This window comes from Chiloscyllium plagiosum, unplaced genomic scaffold, assembly GCF_037043375.1.
Source record: "Chiloscyllium plagiosum isolate Xiang-an unplaced genomic scaffold, Cpla_swu_hap1 HiC_scaffold_2, whole genome shotgun sequence".
In the NCBI taxonomy this organism is placed as follows: domain Eukaryota; kingdom Metazoa; phylum Chordata; class Chondrichthyes; order Orectolobiformes; family Hemiscylliidae; genus Chiloscyllium; species Chiloscyllium plagiosum.
This window is the reverse complement of record NW_028270140.1, coordinates 123,511,150-123,534,490: the sequence shown is the minus strand read 5'-3', so window position 1 is coordinate 123,534,490 and position 23,341 is coordinate 123,511,150. Positions and strand designations below refer to the sequence as shown.

At 40.2% G+C, this 23,341-nt stretch overlaps 1 protein-coding gene across 3 annotated transcripts in view; it reads right to left on the bottom strand.

Moving 5' to 3' along the window:
- Positions 1-1,865: 1,865 nt before the first annotated feature.
- scamp1 (secretory carrier membrane protein 1) overlaps positions 1,866-23,341 on the bottom strand; it is a 64,106-nt gene continuing 42,630 nt past the window's right edge. For 2 of the 3 annotated variants that reach the window (XM_088000385.1, XM_088000392.1), the window contains one exon: positions 1,866-8,210. In XM_088000385.1, coding sequence (XP_087856511.1) covers positions 7,955-8,210 — 256 coding nt within the window. In that variant the 3' untranslated portion in view covers positions 1,866-7,954. Of the gene's footprint in view, positions 8,211-19,837; positions 19,956-23,341 lie in introns of all 3 variants that reach the window. The other variant, XM_043707067.2, reaches the window with a different exon arrangement.

Genomic DNA, 23,341 nt, shown 5'->3' with positions numbered 1-23,341 from the left:
TCAAATTCAGCACCGCCTTCCTAACCTGCAATCTTCTTCCCGACCTCTCCGCCCCCACCCCAGTCTGATCTATCACCCTCACCTTGACCTCTTTCCACCTATCACATTTCCGACGCCCCTCCCACAAGTCCCTCCTCCCTATCTTTTATCTTAGCCTGCTGGACCAACTTTCCTCATTCCTGAAGAAGGGCTAATGCCCGAAACGTCGATTCTCCTGTTCCCTAGATGCTGCCTGACCTGCTGCGCTTTTCCAGCAACACATTTCCATCTCTTTATTAGAATAATTGAGTTCAGAGATGCCAATCTTCAAACAGGTTAGTCTTCCTCCATAAACTTGAACTGACCAAAACCTCTGCTGTTCATTTCCTAATCCACACCGGATCTGGTTTACCTCCCATGGAGAGCCATGTAGAGAAATTTCAAGCCCGAGTACTATCCTTCACTCGGGCTTTCAACACCCACTCCAAGCACAGACTTTTTGAGCACAAATTCTGTCCTATATTCAGAGCGATGGATTTTCAGTCAAAAATGTAAATTTATAAATTCTATTTCAAATCCCTCAATCATCTCATCGCTTACATTTCTACTTGCAGCCTTACTACCTTTTGAAAATTCTTCACTCTTCCAATTCTGGTCTTGTATATGTTCCACCACTAGCAGCAAAGCATTTAGCTGCATAAACCCAGGCTTTCAATTCCCTCCTCTAAGCTCTTTTAGAACTTTTTTTGGAACCTGCAATGTTTAATTTTGTTTCAGTTTAGACTAACTTCTATTATTTCTAGATAAAAGAAAACAAGCAGGTTTGACCGAGGAAGATACTTTGAACGTAGTAATTTATTATCAGATCCCTAAATGATTGGCCCCATACTCTTACTGAGGACAATTAGGGATAATTGTTTTGCTCTTCTTTAAACACAGTATCATGGGCTTCTCTTAAAAAAAAATCTGACGGGTGTAGGTCGGGCCTACATTAAATGCCATGTATTAAAAACATACTGCAGCACTCCCTTAATGCAGGACTAGAGTTTCAACTTACATCTACTGTCGCTCGAGTGGGACATGAATCTAGAAATTCTGAGACAGAGACAAAAGGCAGAGGTAGAATGCTATCAATGGAATGACAGTTGATTCCCCATTTAATAAGAACTAAAAAAAAAGGGAGTCTGTTGCACACAATGAACACAGGCATAAAAATTCAGAGAACTATACAGTATTTCAAAGTAATTGAAAAAATACTTTGGAAGATTGTCCACTAAGCCACTGCTCTCAATACTTTAGGTCAGGACTTGATCGGACAGAGTTCAAAAATGGAATTGAAATGGTATAGCAATAGAATCTATTCAGTGGGTGAGAGTATAACATGGCATAGTAATTAGCCATGCACACAGGATTTTAATCTGTTGTTCAACTCAGCTGGAACAAGGATATAGAGCAAATCAAGGAATGGAAAAGCAAAATAAAATTGGTTAGAATTCAAACATGTTCCCAGATGACAATTTTGGCTATGAGGCCATCTTCAGACCAAGAAGCATCAGCATTTGATGCTCACAGTTATAAATTAGCGTAATTTTGGACTAATTACTATTGGATATCTTCATGTGTGCACTGACATTTCTGAAGAGCCCATCAACTAATTACTGCAAGTTAACATTATTTTTGCTGTTTCTCCCAGATGACGAGGTATATTGTTGAACATTAAAAAAATGAAATGAAATAAATTCCCAATGAAATTAGAGGCAATAAAATTAAATAATATTAAAACACTCCATCTGATGTAGCCTCTTGTCAAAATTAATTGCATACTTGTCATACCCTCCATGCTGATAAAAATCACATGAACAAATACAATGGTTAAAACTATTCAGTGGGGTTGTAATTTTTTTATTGTACGATGATGAGACCATTTGTACATTATACTGCAACTCAAAACAATGGCAGAATGCAATTTACAAAATATACAAATAAATATCAGATCTTAATAAATCAGAGCTATCAAATGCAAGGCAAACATGGAAATCCACATCTTCAAGTAGAGTTTGAATTAAATACTTAGTACAAGAACAAAACCTTTCATTGGCTTTCAGATGAAACAGAGTGAGAATGCACAGCTGAGTGTGACAGACGGTCTTGCATTGTCTTGTGTTGAGTAAGTTTTGTTGTTAAGAAAACAAATTCTACTAATGCTAATATGGTTTAATACAAGTTGAAAGGCTACCATCAGTTAGCTCAAATCAGGTGAAACTATACACTCTGAAGACTAAAGCAACTGTTTGAAATTCATCTTTACATATTCTATCCAATTAGAGCATACGTGTTTCACAATGCAAAATGTATTAATTGAAACTGTCTCACTAAAATTACTCTTTAATGCTACTACTTGTGTTTTTAATCCTGAAACAACCCAAGTAGATTATTGGTATATCAGTACTAAATTTTCAAAGTTTTCTTTGTAAAAAAACCGTACTTGTTATTTTGGAAATTTCCTCTTTCATTATTTCAGAACATAAAGCTATGATGTTAGGCCTTTTAAATTTAAAAAAAAAGCAACAAGGTTGGAATCCAAAAGTGAATATGTTTCAAGGCAATCCAGTTGCCAATTTAGCAGGAAAGTCCTTTTTGCTACATTGAAAGACAAATCAGGTTGGCAGTGATGCATCTAAGAATAAAAGGCTTAAAAGGTTGGGAAGTTCTCTTTTAAAAAAAAGTGGGTAATTTAGAATATCGTACTGTTAGATGAACTTTCTTATCTCAGCCTAGGGTTTATGGTGGCAATATTGGCAAAATTCTCATAACTCTGCAGAAATGAACTATTTCTTGTGTCTGTGCACAAGTTAAATGTGCAAATCTCGAAGATATTGCCAATGATTTTGTGCTACTCCAAAAGATGCATTGTTGTGGTTCCTGATTAAAACTTATGCTTTTATACTATTACTTTTGATCAGAACCCACAAAATGAAAATGAAACCTTGATCTTTTATTTAAAAATTAAACTGGTCAGACTTGGGCATTGATAGCTAGGTTGGCATTTATTGCCCATCCCTAATTGCCCAGAGAGTAGTTAGGTGCCAACTGAATCTGGGGTCACAGGTGTCCAGAGCAAGTAAGGATTATCTTCCGTAAGGGACATGAATAAACTGGATGATGTCAATGAGAGTTGACAGTTATTACATAGTCACCATTAGGCCAGTTTTTTATTGAATTCAAATTTCACTACGGTGGAATTCAAACCCATGGTTTCTGGAATACAACACTGGAGTTCTGGTTTATTACTCCCGTAATAATATCACAATGCCACAGGCTTCCCTTAATAAAGGGTTAAATTTCATTTTTAAGACAGTATTAAAATTCATAATTAATGCCAAATACTCACTGCCTCAGAAAAGGTGTTTTTGGAATGTCAAATTTCTCCACATGGAGTTTGGATTAAGACAGAAGCCGGTATCATAAACAATATTTTATATTGCTACCTAAAATTCAAATTAATAGTGATGGGATGTGGTGCATTTAAACTTCCCAACTTATTTTGTCAGTGAGAACACTAATGTGATCAGCCTCTTGCTAGGTACCTGAAGATCTCCACTTGGCACTAGATCTAAACTGCCAGGAGAGGTCAGCAGTGAGCACTGATTCCCCGCCAACTCCAAATGCCAGTACATATTACAATTTCCTCACATGAAGAACTGGAATATTGCTCAACCTGTGAAGAAACAGAAATATTATACTCAAAAGAACTGTAATGGGACATTAATTGGGTAGCATACAAGATATGGGGACAGAAAATCAAACTCTGGCCAGATATTACATTTAAAATGAACTGGAAAAAAAAACTTAAATACCCTACATTTGGATGTTCTGCTGATTGTGGGATGCAAATAATTTCTCTGGTAAATGTGTATATTTTAAAATGCTTCATTCAGAAATGCAATTTCAGCTAAGATTTGGGAATAAAATGTTAGTCTCAGCAGGTTTTTCATCATTTGACTTATTCTAAAAACGTTTCCTTTTAACCATATGGTACTCCTGTTGAGATAAAAATCAATTTAGGAATGATCAATTAAAACAGCTAATAGAAGAATTACAATATAAAACTGTATAAAGCTAGAACACTGTTCAACAGCATTAAACAATATCTACCATAACCTAAAAGGATATAAGTAGAAATTGCTGTTCAACACAATGTTTCTGAACTTTATTCTATTTCACTAAGAAACCTGTTAATTATAAATGCTAAGTTTGAATCAGAATACCAGTGCTCAAGTTTCTGCTTTGCATTTTGATTTCACAACATAGTCTCTCCTGGAAAAACTCAGTCATGCCAAAGTGGTGCTTCATGGGAACTCTAACCTGCACAGATGATTACTCATCCTGTTTACTTAGGTGGTATTAGTAAGATTAAAACAAAATTAAGCCTGATGTTTCACTGGATTTCACAAGTGCACTTTCTCAAAGTATCTCTGACTGTTATTTTCTTCATTACTACTCAGCAACAGAAGATTCTATCTGGATGCTTTAACTCTTGGATCTCGGATAAATCCTAGAATCTTTCTCGTCTGTTAAGCTCAATGATATTTTACATGTAATCACTTACACAAATAGGCCTCATGTAGTTAATAATGTGGACCTACTGCAAATTCAAGTAAACTTCCCTCCACTAGAGTTTAGTTTCTCCTTTTACACAGCATGCAGAAAGTTTTACTTGTTGTTATATTCCACCATTTCACCTCTTTACACTAACTTGTTTCAATCAAAACCATATTTTTCTTTACAAAAACTTGAAGCCTTTAAAAATAGAAATGTTAAATTATGAATTGAGAACAATCAAGTTTCTTACTTTTTACAGTTCAAAAAAAAATCAAAAGCTACAAATAAAAACAGGCAGAACAATCAACACCTAAAAATTAAAATGCAATATTTGAAGTTTAGAAAGTCATCTGGCTGCAAACTTCATAGGACATTTACATAATTCACTGGCTAATAAACATCCTTCAACACAGATGTATTCATCACTGCAGAAACCCCAAGAATAAGTACACCAGCATTTTTACATCATTGAAATCTTTTCTAAATAAAAAAAAAGTCCTCATCTGCATTTATCATACACTTCCCAAACATTTGCAATGAACTGGGATAACAAAGCGAGACTTGCTCAAGTTACTCTTATCCATTCACTTCAAGGAAAGAATCACTGTTGAAGTTAGAGTTCTACATATCCAAGTTAAAACAAAAAGCAATGTAAAAATTGCCGTTTCTGCTGACATAATACTAGTGTACTCCATTTCACAACGTAGTTAAAAATATAATCACAGTACTTCGCAACTGTGAGACATAACTAATTTTCTTAAAAGTAGAAAACAGCAACATTGCTAACTACATTAACTAATGAAGTTTCCCCATGGTCTTTTGTAACATTGACATATTTGCCACCATATTTAACAGAAGTACAAGTAACAGAACAATTTGTCACTTACCATTTGAAGCTCTTTGATTCACCTCAGTATCTGGTCACATCACAAATGTTAGAACAGTACTCCATTAACAAACTCCTACCTAGCATTTCAAATGTATAAATCAAGATTTCATTCACTAGTTATTTAAAAAATATATTTTAATTCAAAGTTGATTCAAAACATGCCAGCAAGGAAATGCATCTTATTCATTATGATTGAACAAACTCAGAATTGCTCAATGTTTGGAGATATTAATTTTACGTTATTGAAATCTTTGCCTGCCTACCCAAGTGATCTTGGCCCATTTACTATTAAATCAGATATCTGATCATGTCCTGGTAATTCCAGGAAAATGGACAGTTCCAGGAGTGAAGTTCTATTGTGGATTTCAGCTGCATAAATTGTCACAAGTTAAAAATCTACAGCTTTCTCCCAACCAGTATTACTTATAGGTAAGGAACAGCAGTGGCAATTTTATGGGTGTCTGTCCATTTACACAACTTAGAAACATCAACGTACTAATTTCAAATCAATTTAAGTCCTGCATTTCAGACAACGTTCATTCCAACATCCAAATACATCATGCCTAGAACTTCAGCAAAACATTATAACTGCCTTCAAAATAAAAAAGTTCTGGACACATTGCCTCCTAAACACAGCACATTTATACAAGTATATAGAAACATTTAATGCATGTACAAACAGGAAAAACAAATTTCAAAAGTGTATCTCCTGACTAACTTGGTGCACCATCAGTGGTTAGTGTAAGTCAAGCAAACACGTGGATACACACACACACACACACACACCTGAATAAGACTTGAAAAGGAAACAAAAAAATGCATGAAAAGGAATCAAGTTAGACCAGTTCAGCACTGTACTGAAATCTCCAATATATATGCACACCGAGCAAGTATTCCTTTCCGCAATAACCACCTTCATTACAGAAAACAGTCCCAAACAATTTGTGTTTATGATCCACACACAAACTATAGTGCAATAAGGATTTAATTAAATTTGAAACCTTCTTTTGAAAACATCTGCAGTTGATAAGCACATTTAGATTCAAGAAGTGCTGGAGAACTATGTATATAGGAAATAGCATTATACAATTCCCTTCAAGTTGTATGTTTACCATATCAGGTTGTATGCTAACAAGAATCATTTACAAAATTAAAACCAATTCTTTATTCAGGCCTATCAAAGAAGCAGCAAGAACTTTTGTTCAGGAATATCATGGTCTTGTTTTCTTTTAAATTGCACTGTCAGGGAGGGAGCAGAGATACGGAATGACTATAAAACTAAAATGTAGTTGTACCACTTCTTGGACAGGACTGTGAAACAACAAGCATAACTCCCATCACAGAATAGAAGATCAATGACCAACCTTCTGAAAGATTTAGTAGCTGTACAGTTATTTTACTCATTGACCTTAGTCATTAAAAAAAAAGTAAATCCAACAATTCTTTACTCAATTCTGTTACTAGATCATTCAGAAATCTAATTTCACTTCAAAACAAAAATAATTTGAACATGCTTGGAAATGAATTCATGATCCCAAAAAACTGCATTTTCCACTGATTATCTGAGATGCTACTATAGAAGTCAGTGTGGCGATAACCAGATTTTTAAAAATATCAATTTCAGTCAAAATGGACACACTCTAATGTTTGCACTTTGAGGATGTGTGCTTCTCAAGAACTGTTTGTCTATGATAGGTGGAATTTGTTTATACTCAAATTTGAAGGGCTTATGCCCAAAACGTCGATCCTCCTGTTCCTTGGATGCTGCCTGACCTGCTGCGCTTTTCCAGCAACACATTTTCAGCTATACTCAAATTTATACAATTAGAAGGAAGGCACAACATACATTATTGCAGTTCAATTTCAAAAGACTCCAAACAGTTCCTGCCATCTGTACTCGGCATTACAGTTAGTGCACCCCAGTTCATACTTGGAACAAATGAGGCTTCTCAATCATTGCGGACACACAAACAGTACGTCAACATTGATTATACCACTAAAAATTACAAGGGTAATGCCATTCATTTTCAGTTAATGTAAGAGAACTATGAAAAAATTGCAAATAATTAAGGACAACTAAGTTACTTTGACATTAACTCGTCAGTGTTTGTTATGAAGGCAGTTACAAATGTTTTACAGAAAACATTTCCAATCCAATGTACTCTTGGCAGTACAGACAATGCTTCAAGATCGCTAAGTTGCGTGCAAATCAGTCAGCAGTCCAGTGTAGCACAGAAGACATAAGATTCTCCGGTAACTAGTGTACAATATTAAAGAAACAATGACAACATGCAAATTGCAAACTGAAAACTTAACAGAAAGGGCAGTATGATAATCCAAAACTGTTATGAAAAACAAAAAGCAATTCAAACACAAGATCTTCATCAAGCAAGAGTACTATTGTTTGTAAGTTTTTAGCCCATGCATAAACCTAATTCAAGGGCTACATGGAGCTTTTTTTTTATATAAAGGGTCATGCTGCAGCTATGGTGAGATCATGTTCATAGACATCTGTGTGTATGTAATGACTGGAGTGGGACATGGATTAGATGGTAGATGTTCGAGATGGGGATGTTTTCCTTCTTCCTTAAATTTGGTTGCCTTTGAAAGCACCACGAGCTGCAGTAGACGCTGCATTTGCTGCAGCTGTCTGTACAGTTTTGTTTGACATGACTCCTGTCGCAAACTCTTGCTGAGCTTTCTCAAAGCTAGCTCCTGTAGTACGATACATTCCATGTACCTAAAAGAAAAAAAAATCATGTTAGTAAGTCCCTCTCTCCAAGACTAGATGTGAGAAATAAAGAAAGAATTTTAAAAATGAGTTTTGTGGGGTTTATAACACAGCAACATCAATTTTTGTTTAACAGTGTTATACACCAGAATTAAGACATGCAAAGACCCATGGAAAAAAGAAAAGGCTTCAGAAATGACATCCAAGCTATCAGCATTATATTTCTCTAAATAGTAATTTGCACGTATCAGGATAGTATTTATTTACCATCCCCAATGCTCTGGAGAAAGAATACGGCCAGTCCTTCTTGTACTGTTTTGAACTTTGGGGTGCATGGACACCCACAGTGATGTTAAGGGATTTCAAGGATTTTGACCCAGCAATAGTGAAGGAACAATAACATAATTCTGAGAGAGGATGGAGTCAAGAGTGTGGTGCTCGAAAAGCACAGCAGGTCAGGCAGCATCCGAGGAGGAGAATAGACGTTTCGGGCATAAGCCCTTCATCAGGGTGAAGCTATGGTTGATTTTATGCCAAGTCCTCCACAACAACTGGTGCTGATTCAAAAAAAAAAATCAACCTAAAAGGTTGTCTCCAGGCAAAATTAAGCTGAACACAGAGGCTGTACTGACTTGTTTTAGAATTTATCTTCACTATGTGAATTAGGTAGCATTGAATATATGTTAATGATATGTTCTGGTAACTTGTTTTTAAACATCTTGCACAGTTTCCTCAATTTAACAGTGTGTCCTCACAGTTTTTGTATTTAAAAGATTGGCTCCTGGGCAGTTGGGTACAGATTGGTCGGTGGACAAAACAGCAGAAACATCTAGCCTGCAAAGTTAAAGCATCCATCTCTTGCCATCTTTGTGTGTTAAGCAAAATTTCTTGTCACTAGCTGCTCTTCAGCTTTCTCTGTAAACTGCATGCTCTACAAATCCCCTGTTGAAAGGAAAATGCGGGCATAAAATTGGTGCACCCAAAATATCATATCATCAGCAAAGATTTGGAAGGAATCCAAAGGACCCGAAAAAAGAAAACTCATTACATCTGCAATCCAGACTGGTACGAGAACAGTTCTTCTGACTTGTTTTTTTCTACACCAATAATATTTGTACCTTGTGTTGGTTGGTATGTGCATTGAAATTAAGAAAGGGGCAAAGTTTAAGTTTATAGTTACAGATTAGCCATTCAACTTGTCGCATTGTTTAAAAAGATTTGATTGACCAGAAATCATCTATTAATTGCAGTGAAAGGAAAATCCATATTCTTTTAACATGAACAAAATAGAATTGGGCAATTTGGTGATTCCATCAAATTTTCACTTGTGAGAGGAGTCCTGGAATAGTGGAGCTTGACTGCCAACACACTATCCCAGTGAATCATGACGCAACACGCAATCTTTACGAAAAAGGTCCCCATTTCTGATTTTTAGAGAGAGGGGCCAGGTCATTGAGGAAACAGTTGAAGATGTTGGGTCCCGTCCACTAACCCAAGGAACTCCTTCAATAAAATCCCAGGACTGAGAGGTTTGACCTTGAACCACAACTGACTTTCTTTCTGCTTTATCTAACTCTAACCAGTGAAGAACTTCCTCCCAAATTGGTTGCAGAGACATGATCAGTGGTATGGCCTTGATATTAAGGCTTCAATGAGACTATGAACTGAGTAGCTTTCTTCACGGAGCCAGATTTGATTTCATGGTGGAGTGGGGTGATATGCCAAGTCACAGTTGTGGCTCAATACAATTCTACAATTCATGAGCCACAGTATCTCAAGGCTGCCTAGTGGAGTTGCTCGATCTGTTCAAGTCTGCCCCATTTAGCATAATGGCTGTGGCACAAATGTAATGGAGAGTATCCCCTATGTGAGCAGGACATGGTCTCCACAGTGAGTACAAGGTCATTCCTACTGCTTTCATCATGGACACACGTGTCTGTAATTGTAGACTGCGGAAGATAAAGCCAAGTATGTTTTTCCCCTTGTTAGACTCCCTCAATACGATAATCAGCTACATGCTTCTGCACTTAGCCAGCGATGCTACTGAGCCACTCTAGCGGCTGGACAGCAAAACCCACCACTCAGATTACATCAATGCCATTACCAGTCTTACTGCTCCCTCCAAGTGATGTACAGTATGGAGGAATGCTGCTTCATCAACAAGAATCATGGCTGAAGTGTTAATGAATACTTTGTCCCTAAGGTACATGATGCCCATGCCTTCCAGGCAGGCTAAAATGGATTGGAAGAATTTCTATCCTTTTTATATCCATACTTTTGATGTAGTTCAATTGGACTTCAGCAATGCTTTTGATAAGGTCCCATATGGGAGACTGACAGCAAACGTAAGAGCCATGGCATCTATGGAAATTTGGTATATTGAATCTATAATTGGTTGAGTGGCAGGAAGCAGAGGGGCATTTTTCCAAGCAAAAATCTGTGTACAGTGGAGTCCTACAGGGACTGTGTCTAGACATTTGCCGTTTGTAGTTTAATAAAAAAAGTGATGTAGACTTGAACATAGGAGCGTTGATCAGTAAGTTCACAGGTGATATGAAAATTGGTGTGGTAGCAAATAGTGAGGAGGATAGAGAAGAGCTGGTCAAATGGACTGATCAGTGACAAATGAATTCAATCTGGATAAATGTGAGGTAATGCACTTGGGCAGGACAAACAAAGCAAGGGAATACAGGATTAACAGTAGGACCCCAGGAAGCACCAAGGATCAGAGGGACTTGGAATCGGGACAGACAGATAAAGTAATTAAGGCGGCATAATATTTTCCTTTATTAGTCAAGACAGAGTTTAAAAGCAGGAATGTTATGCTGGAACTGTATAAAATTAGGCTGCAGCTAGAGTGTTGCATGCAGTTCTAGAATCCACATTATAGGAGGGATATCTTAACACTGGGGAGGATGCAGAGGAGATCTTCCAGGATGTTGCTTGGACTGGAGAGTTTCAGTTATGAAGAGAGATTGGACAGACTGGGCTTGTTTTCCTTAGAGTAGAGGAGATTGAGAAGGGGCATAATTAAAATATTTAAAATTATGAAGGTCATAGACAATAGGCAAGAAACGTTTCCCTTCTTGGAGGAATCAATGACCAGGGGCAAATATTTAAGATTAAGTAAACAAGGTTTAGAGATGAGCGAGAAAGTTTTTTTCACTTAGAAGATGATGCAAATCTGCAATTCACTGCAAGTAGGGATGTTAGAGGCAGAAACCTCAGCATTTTAGATGTATGCCCTGCCATCTCAAGTGCTCAAGACTGTGAGCCAATTGCTGGAAAATAGGATTAAAATAGGTAGCTGTTCTTGACTGGCACAGATGAGATAGGCCAAAAAACCTTTTGTCGCGCTATAGATCTCTATGACTAAGTGGGAGGAGATCTGGCGGTCAAGTGCTATAGTGAATTTGACTGGGTGGCAACTCTAGCAGGACCAATAACACTAGAGCTCAGTAGCAGGCACCACCACCAGGAGTGCAAGCAAGAATATGAAGGAGAGCAATGACTGCAGAAGAAAGAAAAGCCTCTGGCTTTTAGGGGATCTGAGGGCCCAGAGTGGAATGGGGCTAAGGTTTTAGAGGGAAGGTAGCAAGGGAGGGTGGGAATGGGGTAACCCGGATGTGCACAGAGAATCTCCCAGAGCATAATAATAAAAAGGGCTTGTCCACGTTAGTTGTATTCGAATACAGGCAAAGTATTACATTCATCAATATTCTTCAGAGAAACCCATTACCTTTAAATTTTTTATTTACAAGTTGACTACACTTTAGAAGAATGGTCATACTTTTCTTATGGTAACACTAGATTGCATTAGGTTTTTAAATTATTGCTTGCTTACCTTTACATGTCTTTAAAAATAAAAAGATCATGAAGACTTTAGTAAATTAGAAGTGCATTGCTACAGTATGCTGCTATTGTGACACTTGGAAAGATTCAAAAGCAGCTGATTACACTCATTTTACTTGATTAGACCCCAATAACCATCTTTAAACAGCTGCTAGTCAATGGTCACAAAAACAGACAGCCAAATGGATAGAGCAACCTCTACCTTTCAGATGTCTTTTGAAAAGATAATTAGAATACATATAGGAATGGTACCATACTTTCAGATTTTAGATAACCAAATGTATCAAAGACCCAAATATTTCTTGGAGGGTGCCACAAAATCATTTTTGATTTAAAAAAAATCCAATCACAGTAAATGGGCATCACTCACCAGGACAGTGTTCATTTCTAAATCTCAATTGCCTTGGGAGATTGTAGCGGTGAACTATCTTCTTGAAACATTGTAAATTCTAGTTGGCACGTTGATGGATTCATGCACGAGGGGGGACTGTTGGAGGGAGGAGGTGGTGGTGGTAGTAGTGATAGCCATCAATTGGGGTCAAAAGCAAGTATGACCAACAAACATTTCAACTTCAGAAATATTGCACGACATATTGATTATTTTCAAGCAACTAAATCCAGGTCACACATCCCTGTAACAATGCTCAGACTGCCACCTGTTGGAAAATCCAAGCAAAACAGTTTGCCAGAGCCAATACTAGCACAGCAAACTTTAACAATCACATCCAAAACTGCAACTATTCAAACACTTCAATGTAATGAATGAAGAAAATCTTCCAAAAGTTGAGTACATTTCCAAAACTAAATTACCTATTCACAAAAAAACCTCAACTGTGATAGTACTGATTAATAAAATATTTTATTCTAGTTGTTTATTCAGTCTTCCCCCTATCTTGGCTGAAGGAATCAACCATTTTCTTTCTACAAAGGGGGCTCTGACCTAAACTCAAATGATAACAATTTTGACAATAGTACATGTTGGTAAAGTTAAATCAACTGCACAAGACTTTAAAATCAGAGTTTAAGCTAACACTTACTGCAAGTTCACATTGTGTCCATCTGGTCTGGACAGCAAAAGAGCTTCAAAAGTGGGCAATTTGCCTCTTCCTCGGTCTACAAATGGCTTAACCCCATAAGCATAATTTTTATATTCACCATGGCTCAACTCTTGAACTCATAGCTTTCTGCCTTGTACAAGTTCCATTCCAGAGACTTGAGCATAAAGGTTACACCTCTGGTGCAGCAGTGAGAGAACGAGAATGAGAAACATAGTGACAATGTGCAAAGACAAGTAGGGATTAAACAAATGGCTAGAGTTGAAGGAAAGCAATTCCTTGAAACTGTGGAAAGTTACAAATATGGTGGGGGCTGGGGGCGTGTGAGGTGCCAAGCAACAAGAAAGACTTACAAACAATAAATGAGTATTTTGTGTGACAGGAGGAGATAGAGAGCACTGAACCATTCAAGGCAGTGAGAACATGAACAGGGTTCTCACAGACTGTTGGAGATTTAAAAGGTGGAGGACGAGGGTGGGGGAGGGGGGTTGGCAAACAAAGAAACACTTGGAATATCTACATATGTACATGACAGAAAAAGTGAATGAGTGCTTCAGCCGGGGTTGTTATCTCAATACAAAATCATTGAGTTTGTGTCACCGATATGTTCAACATTTAATGTGTGGCTAGAATTGTTTTTCATTTTTTAAAATTGATGTAGAGGCAATGACACATGAAACACTAGAGAAACGATGACAAAGTAGATGTCAAATATTGAAAACTTGCAGATGACAAGGCTCTAGTGTCTGCCACAGCAAAAGGGTAAAAGAAAGGCAAAAGTGAAAATTTGGCCCTCTGGAAAATGAAGCTGGAGAAGTAGCAATGGAGAACAAAGAAATGGCTAAGGAACTGACTAAATATTTGCATCAGTTTTCAGAGTGGAAGACCAGAGTATTTATCCCAAAAATTCAAGAGAGTCACGGGACAGAAATGAGTATGGTAGCCATCACCAAGGAGTACATGCTGAAAAAACTGAAAATGTCTGAAAAGTAGATAAATCACCTGGACCAGAAGGGGTGGACCCCAGAGTTCCGAAGGAGATAGTTGAAGAGATAGTAGAGGCGTTAGTGGTGGTCTTTCAGGAATCATTGGAGTCATGGAGGGCCCCAGAGGACCGCAAAGTCACTAATGTAACCCCTTGTTTAAGAAGGGAGACAGGAAATTATAGGCAATTAGCCTGACCTCAATCATTGATAAGACTGGAGTCCAGTGCGAAGGATGAGATTCTTAAGTACTTGGAAGTGTTTGGTAAATTAGGGCAAAGTCAGCACAGTTTCATCAAGGGGAGGTCATACCTGACAAATCTTCTAGAATTATTTGAGGTGGCAAACAGCAGGTTAGACAAGGAGAGCCAATGGATGTTATCTATCTGGATTTCCAAAAGGTCTTTCAGAAGGTGCCACACAGGAGGCTGCTGAATAAGGTAAGGTCCATGGTGTTTGAAGTAAGGTATGAGCATGGATAGAAGATTAGCTGGCTGGCAGAAGGAAGAGATTGGGAATAAAAGAGTCCTTCTCAGGATGAAAGCTGGTGACTAATGGTCACTCCAAGGGTCAGTGCTGGGTCCACGGCTTTTCACTCTATACATTAATGCTCGAGATAAAGGAACTGAGGGCATTCTAGCTAAATTTGCAGATGATACAAAGATAGATAGTTGGACAGGTAGTACTGAAGAGGCTGCAGAAAGAATTAGACAGGTTAGGGGAGTGGGCAAAGAAATGGCAGCTACAGTACAACTGGAAAAGTGTGTGGTCATGCACTTTGGTAGGAAGAATAGAGGCATAGATTATTTTCTAAATGGAGAGAAAATTCAGAAATCTGAAGTGCAGGTTTGGAGTCCTAGTCCAGGTTTCTCTTAAAGTAAACGTGGAGGCTGAGTCAGTAGTTAGGAAGGCAAATATAATGTTGCCATTTATCTCAGGAGGACTAGAATATAAAAGCAGGGATGTACTTCTGAGGCTAAGGCTCTGGTAAGACCACATTTGGGGTGTTGTGAGAAACTTTAGGCCCCATACCTCAGGAAGGAAGTACTGGCCCTGAAGTGGGTCCTGAGGAGATTCACAAGAATAATCAGAGGAGTGCAAGGCTTAATGTATGAGGAACGTTTAAGGACTCTGGGACTACACTCAATGGAGTTTAGAAGGATGAAGGGGGGGGATCTAATTAATTAGATTAGATTCCCTACAGTGGGGAAACAGGCCCTTCGGCCCAAAAAGTCCACACCGACCCGCCGAAGAGCAACCCACCCAGACCCAATCCCCTACACCTAACACTATGGACAATTTAGCATGGCCAATTCACCTAACCTGCACATCTTTGGACTGTGGGAGGAAACCAGAGCACCCGGAGGAAACCCACGCAGACACGGGGAGAATGTGCAAATTCCACACAGACAGTTGCCAGAGGCGGGAATTGAACCCAGGTCCCTGGCGCTGTGAGGCAGCAGTGCTAACTTAGAATACTGAAAGACTTGGATAGAGTGGACATTGGGAAGATGTTTCCATTGGTAGGAGAAACAAGGACCCAAGGGCACAGCCTTAGAAGACTCTTTAGAATGGATATAAAAGAGAAACGTCTTCAGCCAGAGAGTAGTGAATCTGTGGAATTCATTGCCACAGAAGGCTATGGAGGCCAGGTCATTGAGTAGATTTAAGACAGAGATAGATAGGTATTTGGTTGTCAAGGGGATCAAAAGGTTATGGGGAGAATGGGGTTGAAAAACCTGTCAGTCAAGACTGAATTGTGGAACAAACCCAATGGGCTGAATGGCCTAACTTGTGCTCCTGTGTCTTCTGCTCTTCAATGTGCAACCCCTTAGAACAGAAAAATACAGCGCAGTACAGGTCCTTTGGCCCACGATGTTGCGCCGATCCAAGCCCACCTAACCTACACTAGCCCACTATCCTCCATATGCCTATCCAATGCCCGTTTAAATGCCCATAAAGAGGGAGAGTCCACCACGGCTACTGGCAGGGCATTCCATGAACTCCCGACTCGCTGAGTAAAGAATCTATCCCTAACATCTGTCCTATACCTACCACCCCTTAATTTAAAGCTATGCCCCCTCATAATAGCTGACTCCATACGTGGAAAAAGGTTCTCATGGTCAACCCTATCTAAACCCCTAATCATCTTGTACACCTCTATCAAGTCACCCCTAAACCTTTTCTCCAATGAAAACAGCCCCAAGTGCCTCAGCCTTTCCTCATACGATCTTCCTACCATACCAGGCAACATCCTGGTAAACCTCCTCTGCACCCGTTCCAGTGCCTCCACATCCTTCCTATAGTATGGCGACCAAAACTGCACACAATACTCCAGATGCGGCCGCACCAGAGTCTTATACAACTGCAACATGACCTCAGGACTCCGGAACTCAATTCCTCTACCAATAAAAGCCAGTACGCCATATGCCTTCTTCACCGCACTATTTACCTGTGTGGCAACTTTCAGAGATCTGTGTACATGGACACCAAGATCTCTCTGCTCATCTACACTACCAAGTATCCGACCATTAGCCCTGTACCCCATCTTTTTATTACTCTTACCAAAGTGAATCACCTCACACTTACCTACATTGAACTCCATTTGCCACCTTTCTGCCCAGCTCTGCAACTTATCTATATCCCGCTGTAACCTGACACATCCTTCCTCACTGTCAACAACTCCACCGACTTTCGTATCATCCGCAAACTTGCTCACCCAACCTTCTAGCCCCTCCTCCAAGTCATTTATAAAAATGACAAACAGCAATGGTCCCAAAACAGATCCTTGCGGAACACCGCTAGTAACTGCACTCCAAGATGAACCTTTACCATCAACTACTACCCTCTGTCTTCTTCCAGCCAGCCAATTCCTAATCCAAACCTCCAACTCACCCTCAATGCCATATCTCCGTATTTTTTGCAGTAGCCTACCATGGGGAACCTTATCAAACGCCTTACTAAAATCCATATACACCACATCTACCGCTTTACCCTCGTCTACCTCCTTAGTCACCTTCTCAAAGAATTCAATAAGGTTTGTGAGGCACGACCTGCCCTTCACAAAACCATACTGACTATTCTTGATCACATTATTCCTATCCAGATGTTCATAAATCCTATCCCTTACAATTCTCTCTAAGACTTTGCCCACAACAGAAGTGAGACTCACCGGCCTATAGTTACTAGGGTTATCCCTACTCCCCTTCTTGAACAAGGGAACCAGATTTGCTATCCTCCAGTCTTCTGGCACTACTCCTGTAGACAACGAGGACATAAAAATCAAGGCCAATGGCTCTGCAATCTCCTCCCTTGCTTCCCAGAGAATCCTAGGATAAATGCTATCAGGCCCAGGGGACTTATCTATTTTCACCCTTTCCAGAATTTCCAACACCTCTTCCCTACGTACCTCAAAGCAGTCCATTCTAATTAATTGTGACTCAATCTTCACATCAGCAACAATGTCCTGTTCCTGAGTGAATACTGACGAAAAGTATTCATTCAGTGTCTCCCCAATCTCTTCAGCCTCCACACGCAACTTCCCACTACTATCCTTGACTGGACCTATTCCTACCCTAGTCATTCTTTTATTCCTGACATACCTATAGAAAGCCTTAGGGTTTTCCCTAATCCTACCAACTAAGGACCTTTCATGTCCCCTCCTTGCTGCTCATAGCTCTCTCTTCAGATCCTTCCTGGCTACCTTATAAATCTCAATCGACCCAATTGAACCTTCATGCCTCATCTTTACATAGGCCACCCTCTTCCATTTAACAAGGGATTCCAATTCCTTATTAAACCACGGCTCCCTCACACGACCCTTTCCTCCCTGCCTGACAGGTACATACTTATCAATGACACTCAATAGTTGCTCCTTGAACAAGCTCCACATATCAATTGTGCCCATGCCTTGAAGCCTACTTTTCCAAGCCACACATCCTAAGTCGTGCCTCACCGCATCATAATTTCCCTGCCCCCAGCTATAACTCTTGCCCTGCAGTGCACACTTATCCCTCTCCATCACTTGAGTAAAAGTCACCGAATTGTGGTCACTGTCCCCAAAGTGCTCACCTACCTCCAATTCTAATACCTGGCCTGGTTCGTTACCCAGAACCAAATCCAGTATGGCCTCACTTCTTGTTGGCCTGTCTACATATTGTGTCAGGAAACCCTCCTGCACACATTGGACAAACACCGACCTATCTAACGAACCCGAGCTATAGCTTTCCCAGTCAATATCTGGAAAGTTAAAGTCCCCCATAACAACCACCCTATTACTTTCACTCTTCTCCTGAATCATCCTCGCAATCCTTTCTTCTACGTCTCTAGGACTATTAGGAGGCCTGTAGAAAACTCCAAACAGGATGACCTCACCTTTCCTATTCCTAACCTCAGCCCAAACTACCTCAGATGGCGAGTCTTCATCCATCGTCCTTTCCACAGCTGTAATACTATCTTTGACAAGCAATGCCACACCTCCCCCTCTTTTACCCCCACCTCTGACCCTATTAAAACATTTAAACCCTGGAACCTGCAACAGCCAATCCTGTCCCTGTTCTACCCATGTCTCCGTAATAGCTACAACATCGAAATCCCAGGTACCAACCCACGCTGCAAGTTCACCTACCTTATTTCGTATACTTCTTGCATTGAAGTATACACACTTCAAGACACTTTCCTGTTTACAGGCACCCTCCTTTGAGATTGATGCCATGTTCCTAACCTCCCTACACTCCAGGTCCTGCACCCTAAAGCTACAGTCTAGGTTCCCATGCCCCTGCAGAGTTAGTTTAAATCCCCCCCAAGAGCACTAGCAAACCTCCCACCAAGGATACTGGTGCCCCTCAGGTTCAGGTGTAGACCATCCTGTATATAGAGGTCCCACCTTCCCCAGAAAGAACCCCAGTTATCCAGATACCGGAATCCCTCCCTCCTGCACCATCCCTGTAGCCACGCATTTAACTGTTCTCTCTCCCTATACCTCGACTTTCTATCACGTGGCACGGGTAACAAACCAGAGACAACAACTTGTTTGTTCTAACTCTGAGCTTCCAGCCTAGCTCCCTGAAAGCCTGCCTAACATCCTCAGCCCTCCTCCTACCTATGTCGTTGGTGCCAATGTGGACCACGACTTCGGGCTGCTCCCCCTCCCCCTTAAGGACACGGAAAACATGATCAGAGACGTCACGTACCCTTGCACCTGGGAGGCAACATACCAAACAGGAGTCTCTCTCGCCCCCACAGAACGGCCTATCTGTGTCCTTATTCTGAGATTATGTGCCCTGGTTCTACACCTTTCAAGGGAAAAACAACCTTTCCGCATCAAGTCATCTAAGATTATTACAACATCTAATAAGGGGGCTTCTCATTCTTCCAAACTACAATGGAACACAGGCACAGTATACACAACCTCTTCTCATATGATGGTCCCTCCACACCTGGTATGAAAATAATTATACTTTTTTGGTTCAAGCGTTCAGATGACCACGATGAACTTAGTTCACAATGTTATTTGAATCTAGAAACTTACAATGGATAGCTTCTCTCTAAATATTTACATTTGGCAGCAAAATATTGATTACTCCCACAAATGCCATCACTTTCACATCAATACACATATCTTCACATTCTTCTAAAAAACCTTAAAAATAAGTTGACAGAAGAATATAAAATATGAAAAAAGTGTGGAAAGTAATAAATGCACAGAAAAGCTCACACAACGTGTGGATGTTAAAAAGTTGCTTACCTTTTTAAACATAATTAGTGAGACAACGGCTGAACCAGTAAAAGCTGCTGCAACAATCATCATCAGAACTCCAACAGGAATACTCCTATTAAGAGCTGTAAGTGCTGAAATCCAGCCACTGAAATACAGAGATGATTACAGATCTACCTTTCAAAATGAAAGCTAAAAACAACTGGTAATAGAATACTGATAACTGCACAAATCTTCTACACATTTCAATGGACTAGATTTTGCAGTACAGTGGAAACTCGATTATCCGAATGAGATGGGTGGGCACTATTTCATTCGGATAATCGATTAAATGCCTTTCCTCTGGGGCTCGAAGTTTTAAAGTCTGCTCCCAGTTCAGGAGACTAGCAGCAGCACACAGCGCGTGAGGTCCTGCCCCCCGTCCACCTACCCTCCCGTCCAACAACGCCTCCCCCCCTGACAACCTCGCACCCTCCAGCACGAAGCACACGAGCCCCCACCCCAACACCGCCCTCCATTTGCCCCCAGCCCCGTCCAAACCCACCCCTCAGCACAAAGCGCGCGAGACCCCATTCCTGCCCCCAACACCCTCCCCCACCAGCACCGACCCCCAACACTGTCCAACCCCACCCCCAGCCCCATCCAACCCCCACGCGAGCTCCCACCCCCAACACCATGCCCCCGCCCTCCCGTTCTGCACACCAACAAGACTGCTGCTGCAGTTGCCTTTGTGGGGCAAGTCTCCAAATAGCACTCACACACACAGCCAAAGTCCCACACACAACTTTTTACTGCAAACTTTTGACAGGTTCCACCTTTGCTCTACACAGGACAATGTTGGGAGAGATTATTCCTGGGAAGCGGGATTGGGGAGGGAGGTTTAGGGTACACCCCTTTGTAGAACTCCAGGGAAATTATGGGAAGAGAGAGAAGGCAGGAGGTCAGTCATTTGGAGATGGTGCCCATTTAAATCACTGTAAACAAAAGAAGTGATCACTGTTGGAAACACGTCTTTGATGTAATGTTTCTAATCGGGACAGAGATCTCCTTCGGATAATCCGATTTTCGGATAATTGGTATTCGGATAATTAAGGTTCCCCTGTAGGGGGTAAAGCAAATGTACTTGCTGCTGGTCTCAAAAGAAAATCCTATTGGACCTCAACATTTGTTGACAAAAACACTACCTCCTCTTGTTGTGCAGTACACGGTCACATTCTTTAGTAGGGACTCCAAATGGGGAGCTATAGCAATGTCAAGCTGTATAAGCAACCAATCAATCCCTATAGATGGCCACCAAGAAATTAAAAAAAACACCAAGAGCAAGCCACTTTTTTTTTAATATACACAGTAAATTCAAGATTGGAACATCCCCTGGGAGTCCAGGACTAGAGGGCATAGGTTTAGGGTGAGAGGGGAAAGACTTAAAAGGGACCTAGGGGGGAAATTTTTCATACAAAGGATGGTGCATGTATGGAATGAGCTGCCAGAGGAAGTGATGGAAGTTGGTAAAATTACAATATTTAAAAGGCATTCTGGATGGGTACATGAATAGGAAGGGTTTAGAGGGATATGATCTAAGTGTTGGCAAATGGGAATAGATTAACTTAGGATATCTGGTTGGCATGGACAAGTTGGACCGAAGAGTCTGTTTCCATGCGGTACATCTATGACTCTATACACCGACAATGAAGAAAAAGCTGGAACACCATGAAGGAATCTGCCAATTAAAATCCAGTTACACTTAACACAGTCCCTGTAAAACATTTTTTTCATGAACAGATACTTTGTTCAGCAATAGTTTTAACTGAGCTTGCCATTAATAACCAAACTTTAAATGTGTAACTTTTAAAACGTGATGAACAGAGTGGCAAGAGGGTATGCTACTATCAAATGATTTGATTTTAATAACTGTCAGGTCTGGAGGTTCCAAGTGAGGACTTACGGCAGAGCAGTGAATGATAAAAGTTATAACTTCAGAATTTACATATTAGTCTGAAATTGTGATCAATTTCAGAACAGTAATGATTTAGAAGCTGACTGTCAAAAGTCCCTGCAGAACTTAGGCCAATACATTTCTTACAAATTCAGTAAAGCTTTTCTTCCCACATTTCAAAATACAATTGAGTGTTCTGTACAAGCGTTTCTGCATATGTAATGAAGTGTTTGCATCAAATCTCAGATATCTCAATTACAAAGTAAAACAAATCTATTAAAAACAAAATGGGGTAACTTGGGTTTCATAAGTGGAGGGAGTGTGCAAAAGTAGGGTATAGTGGATCTTTATAAAGCTCAGAGGAGAGCAACACTGGAGCATCATGCCCAGTTCTGAACACTATGCATTAGGAAGGATGTAAGGATCCTTGAGAAGGTGCAGAGAAGATTTATTACAGTAGCTATAGAGAAGAGGGATTTTTAAACTTGTATCTAATTGGAGAAGCTCATGTTCCTTCAAACAAGGCAGGTTGAGGGGAGATTCAGAAGAAATGTACAAGATCTATAGGAAAGATGCTGTGAAACTTGAGGGTGCAGAAAAGATTTACAAGATTGTTGCCAGGACTAACGGTCTGAGATATAAGGAGAGACCGAACAGACTGGGGTTTCGTTCCCCTGGAGCATTGGAGACTGAAGGGTGACCTTTTAGAGATTTATAAAATCATGGGGGTCATGGATAGGGTGAACAGTCAAGGTCTTTTTCTTAGGGTGAGGGAGTTCAAAACTAGAGGGTAGGTTTAAGGTGAGAGAAGATTCAAAATAGGACTGGAGGGGAAATGTTTTCATGCAGAGTGTAGTGCGTGTTTGGAATAAGCTGCCTGAGAGAAAGTGGTGGAGGCAGGTACAATTACAACATTTAAAATGCATCTGAATGGTATAGGAATAGGAAGAGTTTAGAGGGATATGAGCCAATATTGGCAAATGGGACTGGGTCAGATTAGAATGTCTGGTCAGCATGAACAAGTTGGATGGAAGGGTCTGTTTCCATTCTGTACGATTCTATGCTTAGAAGAACTGCTGCTCCCTTTAGTCGACATGGGTGAGGACGCAAGGAAGAATGTTTATGCAGTAAATGGTAATGACATAGACCTTTCTGTCTGGGAGGGAAGAGATGGAGGAAATTGGATGAACGCTTGAAAGAAACACAGCAGAACCACTGGGATTGAGTTGAGAACTGAATTTCCTGGATCATTGTATGGCAAGTCAACATGGTCTTGATGGGCTGAATGGTGTCTTTCAGTGCTGTATTGACTGTGAAACTTTGGGCCTTTTTCAGCAAATCAAGAATTAGAATGTTTCAATTTCTTGGCTAAGATTAGCTAAGCATGTAAACAGAGAGATTTTACTGTCAGGAATACTCCTTAGTAGATGTGTGCAAGAGTGCTTGTACAGTGTGATTTTGGGGGGGGGGGGGGGGGGGGCAGGTGAGAGAGCACCAATTTCTAACTTTATCATTGCCTGGTGATGCTTGTTCCAACAGTTTGTGCGCAAGCTGACAGAGATAAACCAGTCCTGGCTATATGGCCAGAAGAATCTCCAAAG